Raw genomic sequence first — 17,706 nt, forward strand, 5'->3', positions numbered from 1 at the left:
CAGAGGGTCCATGATTTTGCGGGTAAGGTTGAAAGAAAGAGACACATGTGGAAACCAGAAATTTATTTTTTTCTTCATAAGCTATTAAGCTTTATTAATACATGACATCATTGGATCGTCCAAATTGACAAAAAGAGAGTGTGGTGGCGTATTGATCTGGCCAGCTATACATATATGGAGCACAGCAGTGCCAGAGCTAGCCAACCCTCTTCCTTTTCTTCTTCTTTTTGCGCTAAACCATGATTAAGGGCCAAAGAGAATTTCTCATCTTATAGTTAAAAAATATTCTATAATAATTAAAATGCATAGAGATGTTGCCTTTATGTCTAATTAATTAGTTATCTAACTCAAAAGTTAGCTCTTCTCATCTCTCTAAAAAACTAAATTACATTTATTTATCTTGTTTGTAATCATTAATAGGATTGATGAAATAAAATGGTTTATGATTCATCCGAAACTATTAAATTTATATAAAAAAAAAACTAAAGAAATTAAGAGAAAGAAAAAACGAAGGAAAATAAGAAATATTATTATGATAAAGAAAGGAAAAATCAGGAGAAAACACAATAGCTTATATACATACATAAAAAGGAACAAACAAACATATCCCTCAATCAAAGCTTAAAATCCCAATCTCTTACAAAAAAAAAAAAAATCTCCAACACAAAATCACCTCCTTCGCCCAATCCCTCAATCAATCTCTTAATAATGACAACTCGTTTGTGTATAAGCTTTTATTGCAAAAAAAAAAAAATCCTTCTAAAAGCTCGCTGAAAAAGGCCTTTTATATTAAAGTAGTGTTTGGGGCTGTGTTTATACTTATGTTTCATCAAATTTAATTTTTTTTTTGTTAAAATTGAATGCGGTTTGTACCTTTTGAATCGTTTTGATGTGCTAATATCAAAAATAATTTTTTAAAAAATAAAAAAAACATCATTGACATGCTTTTCGGCACGAAAAGCTTATTTGAAAAGTAACCGCTACCACACTGTTAACACGCTCTATAAACATGAAAATTAGATGAAAATGAAGGGGGGGGGAACAGAGATGAAAATAAACGTGAGCCGGAAAGGAGGATGCAACGTCTTTGAATAAAGAACAATGGGTGGCTTTTTTAGGAAAAAGAAAAACCCTGCCTCCACCATGGATTTATTTTACGGCGATGTTCACCGTCTAACTTTCCCACACACACCATTGCTAGGTTACGAGAAACACGTTTGTTATATGTTTTTGCAATTAATACATGAAACTTGCTAATATTACGAGACAACTGGGTCAATTCATCGATACAATACGTTAGCCCCTCATCCATCATTCTGCTACTCTCTCTTTTTTTTTCCAACTGTATTGAGATGCATTACAGTATGTTTTGCCTGAAAAGATATTAATTTTTTTTATGGTTTTGATTTATTAATATAAAAAAATTAATGCATTCTCGATCAAATATCATTTTTTTAAAACACTCTGTATTATAACATCAAATAAACAAGAAATTCTAGTCATTTTTTGAGTTTTATACTAGATTGGGCTGTAGTTATAAATTGACATATAACTATTAAACCCAGTTTGTAGAGTAATTAAAAAAATGAGTGAGATTAATGGGTTATCAAATCAACTCGGGAGTCATCAAATTAACTCGGATTAATTATTTTTGTTAAAACAGTGTTGTTTAATCAGATCAACTAGACTGCTAAAAACCCAATTAAATGAATTGAGTTTTGCCTGATTAACATCTTTTTTTGGTTCAATTCAAAAAACATCCCAGGTCAGGAGCTGTGTTGTAAGTTTCTAGGTCAACAACTATGTCTGGACATGCAAGATTTGATTCAGCAGTATAAAAAGTGGAGGGACCCTGTGTGATTCTTAGCGCTTTGATTTATTTGGTCTTCGGACATGTAGGACACGAACCTGGGCCACTGGCCAGAGTTGAGGCTTTTGTGTGATTGAGAGATGGAAAACGACTCCTTCGAATGGTGGGACATGGCAAGATATGGTGGGCGGGCCCAGAGGACGTAAGCCATGATAATCCCCGAGCCCACACGGTGAATCTATGAATGTATTACATGTAAGTTGTAACCTCGTATAAGCCGGTGTCGAATCTGGTCAAAATTAAACGACAAAAAGGCTGTCAATAGCATATCAGTAGAATCTTTGAATACGATGTCGTTTTGTAAATAATGCAATATTCACTTTGATTCGTGATTTTTGTACCAATGCCTCTTGTTTTGTTTTGTTAGTTCTTTTTTTCTAAAAAAATAGTGTGTCTAATATTGTAGTGTATAGTATTTTTTAAATATATCAAGTAATTTTTTTTTTAATATTTTTTATATTAATATATCAAAATTATAAAAAAAACACTAAAAAAATATTAATTTAATATTTTAAAAAACAAATTTTATTTTTAAAATGCATCGAAAACAACCTATCATAGTTCTAAACATTCACAGAATATGTTTTGCTAATGACTTATTTTTATGAAATACAATATCTTATATGTCATCTTTCTTTATCTTTTGTTTTTTTTTATTCTTGCTCTGTGTTCTTTTTAAAAATGAAGGTTGATGTGTGGAAAGAGCTTATTTAATTTTTTAACAGGTGAAAATGTTTATGGACTAACTTTTTTGTATTGGGATTGAGTTTTTTTTTTTTTTTGATAAGTTTTGAATGATTTTATTTTTTAAAATTAATATTTTTGGATTTTTATTTTCTAAAATTTAAGAGAAGTTTTAAAACGAATTTCTTACCTTTGTAAATATCTTATACCTCTTGAGCTCATTCGTGTCGATTTTTTATTTTTGAAACGGGAAAATTTTGGATTGGTTCGCCTTAAAATTGGTGGAAGTTTTCTGTGGTGACTAATGAGTAAAAGACAACATTACCCTCTCTCGTTTCCACAAAATAAGGATGGAGCGGATCGCACCGTAGCAACTCACGAGGCATTGATAACTCATTCATTACTCATGTGTTTTTCCCTAAAATGGCAATCGAAATTGGCTTAAATATCCTTCCACGCTCTTCTTCGGAAATCAACTCCACTCTCCCTGGCTCCTGATTGCTCAACACGCTCCAGCAACTAAAGAGTAGAAATCCCTCCAACGATTCACTCGGAAAATTCATTATCTGAGCTTGATTTATTTTGAATTTCAAATTAAATATTTGATTAGATAAAATCTTATTAATTTTATTAAATTTTTAATGATTTATTTAATTAAATTAAATTTATCATAGCATGAAAGAACTTTAGAAAAAATAAAAAAAATTATTAATTCAATATGACCCAATAACTTAATAACTCAGTGATCCAAACTCTTTTTCAAGTCTATAAACCTAACATTGTTGTCTTTATATACTATTCTCAAGCTAAAAAAATACGTTTTTTTTTTTTGTGTTTTTAATTTTATCTTCAAGGACAATGATAATATTAGAAGTTCAAAAGTGTTGACCTTGCATTTTATATAGTTAAATAACACGATTAACCTCTGACTTAAAAAAATGTAAGTCTGGTTTGATTGGGGCGTTTTTTGTTTTTGCCACATGGTTATTTTGTAATATTAAGATGCTATAAGAGCCTTTTTAATATTTTAAATTATTAAAATATTAATAAATTAATATAAAAAGTTGGCACGTGGAGTGTATTCCTATGACTAAAATCTACCGATCACCATCACTCCCTTTCTTTTCTTTTTATTTATTGTGACTTGGTATCGTGTTAAGTCTTTATTTCATTTAAATTTGTATTTAATTTATTCTTTGTTTTTTTATTGTTATCTTTTCAACTTTGCATTAATTTTTTTTATTTATAATTTAATTTAATTTAATTTTGTTTTCAATTCCAATCCTTATTTTTTTATAACTCTTTTTTTATCCTTTCCTACGATTGTGATTTTGTTGATTTAGGAATTTTTAATTTTGCTTTTTAGTTCAATATTTATTGAAATTTAAGATTTTAGATCTTAATATTTTGATTTTTAATTTTTATTCTTGGTAATTTTATAAAATTTTAATTTAGTTTTAATTTTATTATTAGATTCATAATCTTAATTTTTTAAAATTTCATTATCCAAGTTTACTGATATTTTCTTTAAACTTTATTTATTTGTTATTATTTTTTTAATTTTATCTTTTATCGGTTCGATTATTGAAATTTATCTTCATTTTTTTTCAACTATCTCTTTGATATAGAGTCATTATTTTTTTAAATACAGTTACGACATTTAAGCATTCCGCAGCGAAGAGAAAAAAATAAAAAAAAGCTATCCAGTGTAGTGTCCAAAAGTAGTTGGCTTTGCTCCCTAACATTTTCTCTCTATTTAACTCCATACACGCTCAATGCACATATACTGAAGCTATATCTGATGATTAAATAGCAGGCACAAAAAAAAAAAAAAAAAAAAGCCTAAGGAAAGGAGGAAAGAAGGAAGAAAGTGAGAGTTTTTGTTGATCAAGTCAAGCCATCTCCCCCCACCCTCACCCTCACCCTCACCATTTCTAGTTCCCTCTCCAATAAAAGTAAGTGCTAAGATACAACCCGTTTTTCTCTATTAATCCAGCTACAACTCCATTTATTTTTCTAATTTCTAAAACAAGAAAAGTAAGTTGCAATCCATAAATTTAAGCTTCTAGTAATAAATCACGCTATGCTATGGTATGATATCTACTTGAATAAGATAGTAATTAATTATGTTTTAGATCATTGAATAATTAATTCTAGATGTGGCTTTCTCCTTCTTTCTCTCTGCTAATTTGCATCTACTTTTGCCACCCATTTCCCAGCTCAATTTCACTCTCTAAGAATCTCCATTTTTTAATTCTCTCTCTAAAAGTTTCCCATTTTGCGCTCTTATTTCCTCGTGTCCGTGGTTCAAATGATTTTCTCATTGTATGCACAGATCTTATATGCCCTCTATATCAAATTAAGGTCAAGATCATTTCTTTTGTTTTTTTTATATAATTTTTTTAATTGAGCTTACTTTCTGCTTATTTTTACAGAAAAAGATCAAATTTTGAGCTTAAATATCACTGGTTAGGGTTTGGGGATCCCAATTTAGGTTTTATTGTGGGAATTTAGCAATTTGAGCTGATTCTAGCTAAGATTCAGTTTATATTGGTATCTGGGTATTGATTAATGCATTAAAGTTTGGTTCTTTTATTGCTGCGTGTATATTTTTTTATTTGGGTATTGATTAACGCATTAAAGTTTGGTTCTTTTATTGTTGTGGTTTTCAGGTATTCAATTTTTTCCCTTTCGTCTGCTTTTACTTCATTCAGGAATAATCTCTGAGCTCTTTTAACAGCTCCAATTCTGTCGGCTCAAAGCTCAAAGCTCAAAGCTTTGTGTTTGGCATCTTGTCTGATTCAGGTATTTAATGTTCTTGTTAGATTCTTTTGGTTTGTGCTTTATTTATCAATTTTTTTGTTGCTAGATTTGTGTTTATCAAGGAAAAAGTTTCAATTTTTACTGTTCCTATTGATAGTCTGGGAGATTAGTATACTCTGTTAAATACAGTATGGCATGGCTCAATTTCTAGTTAATTTTATCGTTATAGAAATTAATGGAGTACTATTGCAATAAACGACAATAGGATTTCCTTTTATGGACTTCTATAGTTGGTGAGCAGAAATGAGTTGTATGCAACAAGTTTGTTTACTTTTTCATGATTTTGGAAATGGGTTTCGTCTTGGTATTAGTTCAAGTGTATGGCTGAGCCATTGTTCGTTTGCTGGCTTCCAGATTTGGTTAAAAACATTTAATTAAATAGAGAAATCAGGGAAGATTATAAAGCGTTTCCCCCCTTCACTTTATGGTTCTATGATCCGGATTTTTTTTTTGTTTAAATTTTTTTTTATCATCACTAGATACTCAAATATTGTTTGCTAAGCCTTTTTATTCTTTGCATGAGTTCTTAGTGCTACTGTTTGACCTTTCTTTGCATTGTCCGCATTCCCTTTTGAGGTAGTATCTGGATGTTAATTCTCTCATGTCTGCATACCTTTTTGTTTTGCTTCTATAATAGCTTTTTTGACTTGGTTTAGATTTTATTTGGGTGAAGCATGCTATTTTCACCCCACTAGTTGTTTGTTGCAATAACCAGATTGTATTGGAAAAATAATGAGTTTCTGGGAGATGGAGCGCAAATATAAAAGACTACAGAGCAAAAGGCGGCCTTTTTCATCATCTGTGTTAATTTTGTTTCCACATCTTTTTTGGTTCAGGTTGTTTCTCATCATGCTGATTGAATGGTTCTGAGCTGTTTAATAGGGGTTGAAAGGAGATGAGTCGCACGACAAGTGAGAGTGGGGATGGCATGATCTCCAAGGATCAGACCGAGTCGCCATTGGGTGAGGAAGGCAGCTATGGTGGAAGTACAAATGGAGTTGTTCTTAAGAAAGGGCCATGGACTTCTGCTGAAGATGCAATTTTGATAGAATATGTGAAGAAGCACGGGGAGGGGAATTGGAATTCTGTTCAGAAGCACTCAGGGCTTTTCCGTTGCGGTAAAAGCTGCAGATTACGATGGGCCAATCATCTAAGGCCTAATTTAAAGAAAGGAGCATTTACTCAAGAAGAAGAGCAACTAATCATTGAACTTCATGCCAAGATGGGAAACAAATGGGCACGGATGGCTGCACATGTAAGTGTATAATTTGTTGCTGTTAGATATTCGTGCTGCACTGCAATCCTTTTCATCTTTGTATTGGCTTTTGTATGCATATTAACAGGGAAATAGGGGCTAAAAGCTGCGTGGACTGTAATTACAAACTGTTAATTGAAATAATCACATATGCTGTAGGCTTGTAGCTACACTTGACAATCTCATTTGAAAGATCAGATAGATTAATCTTTTTCTTCGCAGAGTGCGAGCTTTAAACTGTGAAGATGAGAATTCTCAAGGATCTGTCTTTGTGGCCTCTTTTGTGGGATAGGATTACTCTTTTGACTTCTTAACAGTCTACTTATAACTGAGGATTTTAGGAATTTGTTTAGCAGATACTGAGACTAAATTCCTCTTTTCACTTGATTTTTCCCATTTTCTCATGGAGGGTACCTTTTCTCCTTTATGTAATTCCATATTCATTTACTTGCAATAAGATGTTATATTTACGTGACATGATGGTGCAATAGCAAGCTATCATATTTTAAAAAGTTCAGATGTAAACTTCTGATGCACTAAGGTTTTAGCTGTTTCCTAAAGTTATGACAATTTGAATAACCCTCAATACACACACATGCACAGAAAAAGAAGAATAAAATACATGCATACAAATGAATCTGTAAATCCCAGGAATGTCAAGGGGCTCTTCTTCTGGGTGATAAACTCTGATCTACAGTCACGAGTCAAGGCCTAAACTGGTTATTCTGGATTTTTCAGCATCCATGCATGTTTAAAGTCTGAATGTATTGTGTGTAGAGTTGTTGCAATAATGTTACTGATGAAATTTTTTCATATCTGTGGCTAGTTTGCATATGAGAAATCATTGTAGTTGTTGTCGGTTTCAAGGTCTCTTAAGTTTTCATCCTGGAAAGGTTTCTGTAGCATCTTAATCTGGGTCTGATGTATTCTTCCTTTTGCTCCTCTCAGTTGCCTGGTCGTACAGACAATGAGATAAAGAATTACTGGAATACCAGAATTAAGAGGCGTCAACGGGCTGGCTTACCCCTTTATCCACCTGAAGTCTCTTTGCAAACTTTGCAGGGGAGTCAACAATGCCTGGACATTAATGGAATGGACAGTGGGAATAAAGGTCAGCATGATATCTTGCAGACCCACAATTATGGGATACCTGATGTCATGTTTGACAATTTAAAGACCAACCAAAACATCTTACCTTATGTCCCCAAACTTCCTGATATTAGTGCAAGTAGCATTCTGATGAAAGGTCTGTGCTCTTCTCAATATGGAAGCTTCATGTCACCAACAATGCACCGTCAGAAGCGTCTTCGAGAGGCAACAACCTTATTATCCAGTTTCAGTGGTGGCATGAAAAATGATTTCCACTTGTTTGACCAGTTTCAGGATGGTGATAAAGCTGCTCAATACTTTGGGTTTTCTTTTCCATTTGATCCTGATTCTGCCACCAAGAACCCAGAGATTTTTGGTGAAAATCAGGGTAGCCATACCCTTGCTAATGGCAATTTCTCTGCTTCTAAGCCCACCTCAGAGGCTGTGAAGTTAGAGCTCCCTTCACTCCAATATGCAGAAATTGATTTAGGTGGCTGGGGGGAATCTTGTTCCCCGTCACCTTTAATCGAGTCTGTTGATACTTTTATCCAATCTCCTCCTACTGGGACAGTCGAGTCAAATTTTCCATCACCACGTAATAGTGGGCTATTGGATGCTTTACTTTATGAGGCCAGAACTCTAAGCAGTGCAAAGAATCAATCATCTGATAAGAGTTCAAATTCATCTACCATTACTCCTGGTGACAATGCAGACTGTTCTGCCCTTAATATTAGCGAGACAGAATGGGAAGACTATGGTGATCCCATTTCTCCTTTGGGTTATCTTGCAACTTCCCTTTTCAGTGAGTGCACTCCCATCAGTGCCGGTGAAAGCTCTTTGGATGAATCACCACCTGCTGAGACCCTTACTGGTATGCATCTTTTTGACATGAATTTATTTATCAAGTATCAAAGTCATAATTTATATGTTTGAAGCAATGTCGTGGGTTCCTCGGGTGATCTTTTATATTATAATATGAAGTTTGTTGAATGTCCAAAAAAAAAAAAAAACAATTTCATCTTTACTATTTGTCTGTCTTGAATTTTGCAAAACACAAACCCCAAGTAATTCCAAACAAACACAAGAGAGAGACCAGAACTGGTTTATATGTTACTGTCTACATTTCTCATTCTCAAATTCGATCTGACATTTATTAGTTATTTGCAATCTTCTCTTTCAAGGTCGCATTTACAAAAGTCCTTTACACAGTCATCTGGTTTTCCATTACAGGATCTAAACGTAAATTTGGATGTTCTGCAGAATGCAATATGAAATCAGAACCTGTTGATCACACTTGGACAGCGGATAGAGAAAAGGAATCCTATACCCAGTTGGATATTACTCGCCCTGATGCCTTACTTGACTCAGATTGGCTTGAGCATGATTCTGGTTATGGAAAGGACCAAGTCATCATGACTGAAGCCATAGCGACCCTTCTTGGTGATGATTTGAGTAGTGAGTACAAGCAGATGGCTGCCGGAGCATCTACAGATCATGGATGGGGACTAGATTCTTGTTCATGGAACAACATGCCTGCTGTCTGTCAAATGTCTGAACTCCCTTGAAGTCTGCTATCTATCAAATGTTTGAACTTTCGATGCTTTGATCATGTTGATGATTTCTATGATTAGGTATTCACCAGGTCCGAGGACCTTTTGAACTGTGAAAAAGTTCAGTTAGAGTAAAACTCGTGGTATGGTATGTTTCAGTCAGGGTTGTTTCATTTCTTGTTTAATGAACAAGGCTATGAATTAATGCCAATATCAAAACTTAGACAAGGTATGCTAATGCATTATGGCTTTTGCTAAATTTGTAGAATAACAAGCACCTTCAACTCGATGATTTTTGTTATTTGATGAACATGATTTGTTTCTATTGATTTGAATGGTTTTGGCTCTGATTCAACTTATTTTCTGCTGCATAGTGAAGAGGTGTGCTCTGTATGCGATCTCTTCTCTTTTAGATTTTCCAAGTAATACATTGTGACATCTTTGTATAGGTGAGTATTTTGTATGTTGACTTCCATTTTCATCTTTTCTTTAACCACATGAAGATGACATGCAGTTAGGAGCACCCAGTAATGATTTAGTATAGTTAACCATTGATCAGCACTGCTTATATTTTTCAACCTGTGAACTTGGTTGTTGCTTTAGTGGAAAACATGTTCTTATTTGCATTATGCTTGTGGTTCTCAGTCACACACCATTTCTATTTTCTGTCACGTCCACAAGCTTTAGATTGCTTTTTTCTACCGTTAACCAAGCATGAAAGAGAAGGCCAACAATCGCCTAGTCCAGTAACAAAGACTTCTAAAATCCTTGGACGTCAATTCTACAACCAATAGCCCCACCTGCAGAGCTATCCTGAGTTTTGGTTTAGATGGATTGATTGTGCCATTTTAGCAGCTTGAGCTGGCTCCCCTTTTTTCGTAGGGGAAAGAAAAAAAGAGTAGCAAGGGTCAATTAAGATAGCCTTGAACGTTCCAAAAATCTGCATTTCCATCACAAACTTGCCTTACAAATAGTGTTTCTGATTGTTGAAATATAGTTATTAACGGGTCAAATCATTTTTTTAACTGTAAATAAATATAAAGATGTTAGTAGGATGCCTAAAATCTAATGTATATTGCAGGCAAACTTTTGAAATATTGAAATTGTGATCTACCCGATTACATGTAATTTTTTTTAAAAAAAAACGTTAAACATATTGAATTTATCTAGACAAACACATTATTTGAATTATGAAATTATAATAATACTATATAATACAAATCAAGCAAATTAGAAAGAATATTTTTAATCAATTAAATATTAAAGTATAAAAATGAAAAAAAAATTACCGACCCTAGTTACAACAACAAGATTTTTCTATAGAAAAAAAAATACAAAGTTTAGTTTCTAATCAACTCATTGTCGAGGTATAAAATTGAAAAAAAAAATACTTAGAAAAAAAAAACTCGAGTTAACTTATCAAATTCACAACCTATATTATGAGATTGAATAATTTTATAAAAAAAATATTTGTTATATGTATAAAAAAATTAAGTGATAAAAATAATTTATCCCGCTATAATTTAAAAAAATATTTATGATGTATATTTTTTTAAAAAATAATTTTTTAATTTTATTTAAATGAAATTAAAAAAAAAAAAGATTGAAGGAAAGCCCTTTAAAAATGAGTCTAGAAGTATAGGACTAATTGACTAGTTCCTGGCCCCAAAAGCAAAGGTAGGCCCGTGCACCTGCTCATATTTTCTTTTGCAAACAATGCAGACAGCCGGTTGCCTGCATCTTCAGTTCTCGATGACCTTTAGGTCGTGGAAATCATGGCAGGGATTTTTTAACACTAAAAATTTATTTTTTAAACTTATCTTTAACTTAAAATCATTTATAAAATAAAATAAATTAGAATACACATAAAACCCCTTGTATCTTTAAACAATAAAAAATTTAATAATAAAAAAAATAACTTCAAACTCAAAAACTTATAAAAATCAACCTTATCTTAATTTTAAGATAATAAAAAACTCTAGTTAAACTTTTCTGGTTAAATAAAATCCCATAAACATCAAAATCAATATTTTTTCTAATTGGAATCAGGTCAAACAACGACTCTTTCTCTACAACTATAATCTAGCAAGTTTCTCTATTCTCTCTCAAATTAGAAATTAAAAAATAAATAAAATAAAGTTTTGTATTAAAATTAAAATTTTAAAATATATAAGGATCAAAATAGTTATTTAAAATGTACCCAAAGTTAATTTTTCACATCAATTTTTAAATTGCCATCCATCAGTTATTAGTTTGTCAAGTTACATCGACATGACTCGGGTTTTTTTATTTGATGTTGTATTTTTTGAATTTTTTTTTGTTTTTATTTTTAACATTAGATTATTAAGGTTTTAAACTTTATATATATTTTTTTATTTTTCTCTTTGCTGCTTCTTTCAATATGTTTTAATTAATTTAAGCAAAGTTATCTCGGATTATCTTTGCTGAAATACTTTTTATAGCGTGGAAAAAAATTTGGTTCGGCCGGGCGAGGATGAGCAAAGGGCAGCAGTATGAAGTGTTTTCAAGTCTAACGCCAGGATAACAGGAAAAAAAACCTATCTCATTTAGTTTCTTTTTAATTTAATTTATTATATCAAGATAATATATTTTCTATCTAAAATCAAGTGATATTTTCGAGCCAGTTTGTGCATAGTAAATTGAAATCCACTTTTTTATCCAGTCAAAGGCGTGGTGCCAGGACAAGGAGATGTGCCTGAAAACACATTACGTTTTAATACATTTGAAAACTTAGAAATCTAATCCAACGAAAAACAGTAGCTGGCGTATTAAGGATAACAAGTAACAAGATAATCAACAAGCATCAATCGTCAGACTTGACATTATTTCTAGTTAACCATCTCTGTATCAAGTACTGCACCTTGGCCTTAAGATGATCCTTCATTATCTGATCCTCCAACTGAAGTGCTTCATCTTCTTGATGAAATGGCTAATAATGAAGGTGGTGGCGAAAGTTTATTGGGGGTGATGGTGGAAGTCTTAGACTCGTGCTACCGGTGGACGTAATATCTGTAGGAAAGCTTGGAGAGAAGGTTTCTATGGTATAGCTAGGAGTATCATCATAAGATTCATAGGAGTCCTGTACACTGCTTGGTGAATCTGGTTTTGCTGAGGTTAGTTCTCCAAGACTGCACGTTGAGTTGCTTTCTATTATGTAGTTCAGGGCATAAACCACCTGTCATGGTGTTGAACAGCAAATGAGCGCATTAAACCCCAGAGACCAAAAAGAGCGAGAGAGAAGGGTGTTATGATGAGCTTGTAAGATCTTTGTCCCATGATATGAAACATTGCTGTTGCAGATCACTGAGTACAAAGAGTTACCTTATCCATAGTTAATCGCTTCTGACGATCCTTGCTGAGACATTTTTCTGCCACTCGAACCATCCAAAAGAGTTGATGGACATCGTGGGACTCTAAGATCCTCTGATCAATTAAATCTGGGTAGTTTCTTTCTTTCAGCAGCGGCCTTGCCTGTAAGCAAAAGTGAAATGATATGAATTAGCCCTGAAACATATAAGAACAACAAATATAAGGTTCTTATGTTTCCAACTTTCGTGCTTGTGCGTGTGACTGATGAGACAGACTGATACAATCCCTCCTAGGATTTTGTCTGTAGTCTTTAGTCCCGTGATCAGCTGCAATAGCACCACACCAAAAGCATAAACATCTGTCTTGGTTGACACCTTCCCACATTCTGCATATTGTGGTGCCAAGTATCCAAGAGTTCCAACAACTCTTGTCTCCAAGGACGGCTCTGAATCTTCGTGTTGAGTTCTTGCAAGACCGAAATCTCCAAGCTAATTCAAGGAAAATGTTAGATGAATCCTGATGTGGTGAAATCTTTTGATTACTCATTAAGAATGAATAGCGCTGTTCTGGTTTACAAATGGTTTTGCTTAGATCTCCTGTCTTCAGTAATCTGGAAACTGATTCTAAAAATAAATTAATCAATCTCCTTGATCACTCAATCCGATATGATATTTCTGGGTCTTCTGGCAAGTGGAAAATGGCTTAAATATTTTCCATTAACGACAGTTAGAGATGATCAGAGATTAACTTTAATGAATTTGATCATTCTAGAATCTAGAAGCACCAAAAGAACTGCTTGGCTCTTTAATGAATTTGGTTTCCCTTTTGCGACAACTTCAGTAGATCAATGCATGGATGGAAATAAAGAATCAGTTTAGAATTGCTTGGTTTTATATTATTACCAGTGCTTCATGATCATGGGTTATGAGAAGGTTGTTTGGGCTCATATCTCTGTGGATAATATTGTGTTCATGCAGATATTTTAGCCCTCTGGCAGCTCACAAAGCTATCTTCATCCTCTTTTCCCAGGTGAGGGGCTTGCGCGCATGTTCTGCAGAAATTTAGCAAACATCACCGTGTATTAGGATCCGTTTTCTATTATATTATTATGGTAAATATCCAATGCAATCATAGTATTGCAAAGCATAGAAAAATTAAATCCAGGGTCATTGATTCTTACTTGATAAATGTTGGTCCAGTGAACCATTGCACACATATTCATAAACAAGCAGCCTGTCGTTTCCTTCAGAACAAGATCCCAACAGCATGACCAAATTCTCATGTCTGGCTTTGCTGAGCACTTCAACTTCAGACTTGAATTCCTTTTCTCCTTGGAAACTTGCACTGTTGTGCTGCTTCACAGCAAAAGCCAGTCCATCCAGATCGCCTCTGTAGACGGAGCCAAAACCACCTTCTGATAGGAATTTCGTTTGGGAAAATCCTTCTGTTGCAGCATGGATCTCTTTATAACTGAAGTCTCTCTTCCATCCTATCTTTGGCCGTCTATTCTGCAAACTAAGCAAATGGAATTTTTGAATACCTCATCTGTAGGACTCTCTCCCATCCAATTATCGATGTTCTTTTGTCGTCTTTGTTGTTCATTTAGGCTCTCTGCCTCCCTTTCCTTCTGCTCAAACTTAGTATTTGCAGCCAGGGAATGTTTTCCTGCTGTTGCTTGTTGTGTGTTGGCAGTGTTTTCTTTCCCTTGAAAATTCATGTAGGCATGCTTTGCGGTTTTAGAAGTAGAACTTGAAGTGTCATGTTCATGATAACCTGTAGTTGAAGTTGAAGATGAAGCTGTCGTCATCATGAACTGACTAGTTGATGCGGATTTAGAGAATGAATCTGATCTCCTGTGATTTTCATGAGTTATTTCTTCACCGTGATTGAACTGTTGTTCTCTGACTGCACCAGTGCTGGGAGGAGCAGGGGGTTCTGAAGCAACACAGGCTTAATTTTTGAATGCTTTCTATTTGTATCAATTGACTAGTGCGATGAAGATTTTGTGTTTACACGTTAAAAAACTCGACTTTTGAAAATACATGCAACGATGCAACTCTTTCTCCAGGTTGAATACAAGCAAGTGAGATTTTACGGGGAGCATTTGCTGATATCAGAGAAGAAATATGATACTAACTCTCTGGAGGACCAGATGAAAATACATTATGCAGAATTTGATACTCTTTGAAAAATACCGTAGGACCATAGCTACCCATGTTTGCCAGGATCCAAAGACTGTAGGAAAATGTCAGGCAGTTTCTAGTTAAAAATTGCTTCAAACACTAACCACTGAGCTGGTTTTTTCTATTACCTTTTCCCTATGATGGATCAAGAATAATAAAGACATACATGTAACTGGACTAATAATATTGTTGTGTACCTTAATGCAGGTTTCTTGTGCAAATGCAGATTAAAGCTCATTTATCAAAATTCTGATAATTTTCAGATGGCCATGAAATACTTACTGCGGGCAGACCTTCTGCGCTTTGGGCCCCCTGGTATCATTTCATCATACGGTACTCTTTCTTCCTCTTTTTCGTCAACTTTTATGTTCTCTCTTGTTTTCGAACCTCTGAGTTGTTCGATGGTGTTGTTATGCTTCATCCTTGATATCCCACATGGAAGCTTGTCCATAAAGTATCTCTTGTCTTTCTTCATTTGCCTGCAGCATATATTGCATAGAAACTGAATTATATGTAAGCCCTAGTTCTTGCTCCTTACATTTTCTTCTCAGTCAGAAGTCTTTAAAATAACAAATCAGATGTATTTGAGTCTGACCATATTTTGATGCTTGCAGTGTGATTTAAGCCAGTAGCTATGTTTTCATACATCTACATAATAATGTGAAGCATTTCTCTAGTCAAACAGTGTCTAAAAGAATTGTAAACTCTGGAAACTCATGTCACCCCTGTAGATATCAATACTTTAGGTTATATGAATTCTTTTACTTCTTTACCAGAAGGCTATTGCGTTGATAACACAAAGTAAATTAAAAATTTGTAACAACCCAGCAACAAGCTGTTAACATTTATTTTCAGCTACATGATACCACTTATTTTCGAGGCTGGATCCATCACTGTTCCATTAGCTGTAAGCATTTTGTGCAAGATTGAGTTTTTCTTGTAGTTCTGCTACAGTTTTCTGATATCATAACTACAGCATGTGTGCAATCGAACTTCTTTGGTGTGATTCTTTTAGGTGTTCATGTATATATGAATAGGCTGTTATCTTCTTTTTCTAAGCATAAAGAAAGCATGCATTGAGACCCCTTTTATGTTGCCAATACGGAACTCAATCTGAGGAATTTCAAGCCAGACAAAGGATCCCATCAGTCATTCGAGCAACATAGGTGAAATAGTTTCAAGTTGCCAATACGCTCTCTGGTTTGATCACAATTTTACTAAACATCAAATTACATAGAAGAGGTTGATTTTGGAGAATCATTTGGAGGAAGATTTACGGAGTTGCTAAAGATCTAAAGTCAAAACAATGGGATCTAGAGAACTACATTGGATGTCAAATCTCTTAGAAAGATAAAACTGTTCTATATTGTCATATCTTCATTTTTAAGGATCACTTCCATTTCCTTTCGTCGTTAAATTATACGAAGTTAAGACTCTCGTATTATTAGACCACTAACTGGCCTTATGGCTAAGAAACAGGAAAATCTAATAGAACATTACCGGTACCTGTTCCATTTCACACTGCTTAGCTATTTCCAGTATTTCCACATTGCTAACATACTCCTGTCTTCCTGGAAACTTCTTCTTCAGTGAATTTTGGGTTAGCCCCAAACATTGATTTTGAGTCCACCTTGAACCTGTATCCCACTGGATCACGACAAATACAGAAGGAAAGGAAAGGGAGGAAAAATAATCAGTAAAGTGAATTATACAAGTGCTAATGTGCTGCTTCTAGGACGATTACAAGCAAAATGCTTAAGGGCACATTTATATCTCTAAGAATGTTTGCATATAGGAATGAGAAGAAAAGGCACAAATTCTTATGCCGGTTTCACCTTCAGTGAAAGATAACGTACTAGGATTATTAAACTGGTGAAGAACTCCAAAGAGTATGATTGCATCTCCAGGTTTAAGGGAAAATCCATTAAGGACCAATCTGATTGCTATCGGACTCATATCCCGCGATACATCTTGGATCACCACTACTCTCTGAACACCTTCAGACATGATTTATCTTGCTGGATATCTTACTTGGACATTCAGTCAGATAACAGTCCCTTAACAAAATATGCCGAGTAGCAGCAGCTACTTAGTAATTCTGTCTGCTTCTTTCGCTAATAAAATAGCTGATCCATTATTAAAAATATGTACAAATATTTACAATAACTTGGTTTACTTGGGTTTTTCTTGTCCTGTTAATCGATCTATGTCGATCTTATGAATTTGTTTTTATGTACAGCATGAGATGAAATACTTATGCAAGTTTTGAGCACCCTAAATTCTCTAAAGAATGCTGGAAAGTGGAAACACAATCTGGCCAGTCAAGACCAGGGATAATTCCAGCCAGCAGGAGTATTATTTTATACTGCAGCTGTATGTAATGATCTAGTTGATAAGAACCACAGAAACAAATCACAGTTTAGAGATTTTATGAAATGAGAGCTTGAGACAGAAACTACTATCAAAGATGGCCTAAGGAAACAAATGGAATGTAAAAAACTGATGGATAAACAACAAGAAGCTGCAATACGCAGATCTCTGTTACTGATGCTACACCAGAACCAACAAGTTCAAGGGAAGATTCTAGAGGAAAAGAAGGGTGGGTGGTGAATCCAACCAAGCTCCTTCATAGTTATTTCGGTCCGGAGTTTCATTTTTTTTAATCTTGGTTATAATTTCTATGCTTGGCACCCTGGCTTCAAGCCAGGAAAATGTTGAGATTTTGACAATACCAAAGCTCGTTCTCGATGATATCAGTCATTTTGGGCAAATAATTTGTCTACTGTTCTCTTTGTAGATTCAGCTGATAGGGAAATTGCAATGGACCAGCCAGACATGATAATGGAAAATTTAAGTACAGCTTCTGTAAAGCTGTTTCAGGCTTTCATCTGTTAAACATTGTTGGCTCTCCACAGTATGTGT

General features: G+C 34.1%; 1 protein-coding gene and 1 long non-coding RNA gene across 5 annotated transcripts; one reads left to right on the forward strand and one right to left on the reverse strand.

Annotated features, from left to right (window-relative positions):
* The first annotated feature begins 4,253 nt into the window (after positions 1–4,253).
* LOC118054726 (transcription factor MYB33) lies at positions 4,254–9,594 on the forward strand. 4 transcript variants are annotated; one of them, XM_035066406.2, is made up of 5 exons: positions 4,254–4,509; positions 5,227–5,359; positions 6,260–6,632; positions 7,581–8,592; positions 8,952–9,594. In XM_035066406.2, the coding sequence occupies exons 3-5, from the start codon at positions 6,273–6,275 to the stop codon at positions 9,284–9,286; spliced, it is 1,707 nt and encodes a 568-aa protein (XP_034922297.1). In that variant the 5' UTR covers positions 4,254–4,509; positions 5,227–5,359; positions 6,260–6,272; the 3' UTR covers positions 9,287–9,594. The 4 variants fall into 4 exon arrangements, with proteins under 4 accessions (XP_034922297.1, XP_073264009.1, XP_034922295.1 ...); XM_073407908.1 differs by having other exon boundaries at positions 4,255–4,591; positions 6,214–6,632; XM_035066404.2 differs by having other exon boundaries at positions 4,255–4,509; positions 6,214–6,632.
* Positions 9,595–11,745: 2,151 nt separating this feature from the next.
* On the reverse strand, positions 11,746–15,260 carry LOC118054728 (uncharacterized). The gene is made up of 4 exons (XR_004688543.2): positions 15,067–15,260; positions 13,782–14,536; positions 12,614–13,652; positions 11,746–12,467 (listed from the first exon to the last, which is right to left on the reverse strand). It is a non-coding gene; the product is annotated as an uncharacterized lncRNA (long non-coding RNA).
* Between the last annotated feature and the right edge of the window lie 2,446 nt (positions 15,261–17,706).

The sequence above is a fragment of the Populus alba genome, chromosome 3 (assembly GCF_005239225.2).
Source record: "Populus alba chromosome 3, ASM523922v2, whole genome shotgun sequence".
NCBI classification, from domain to species: Eukaryota; Viridiplantae; Streptophyta; class Magnoliopsida; order Malpighiales; family Salicaceae; genus Populus; species Populus alba.

Bases quoted from the DNA above. Each gene is read 5' to 3' on its own strand.
- LOC118054726 (XM_035066406.2), top strand. From the start codon at position 6,273: ATGAGTCGCACGACAAGTGAGAGTGGGGATGGCATGATCTCCAAGGAT. The intron at 6,633-7,580 runs GTAAGTGTATAA...TGCTCCTCTCAG, and splicing joins GGGCACGGATGGCTGCACAT to TTGCCTGGTCGTACAGACAA. The intron at 8,593-8,951 runs GTATGCATCTTT...TTTCCATTACAG, and splicing joins ACCTGCTGAGACCCTTACTG to GATCTAAACGTAAATTTGGA.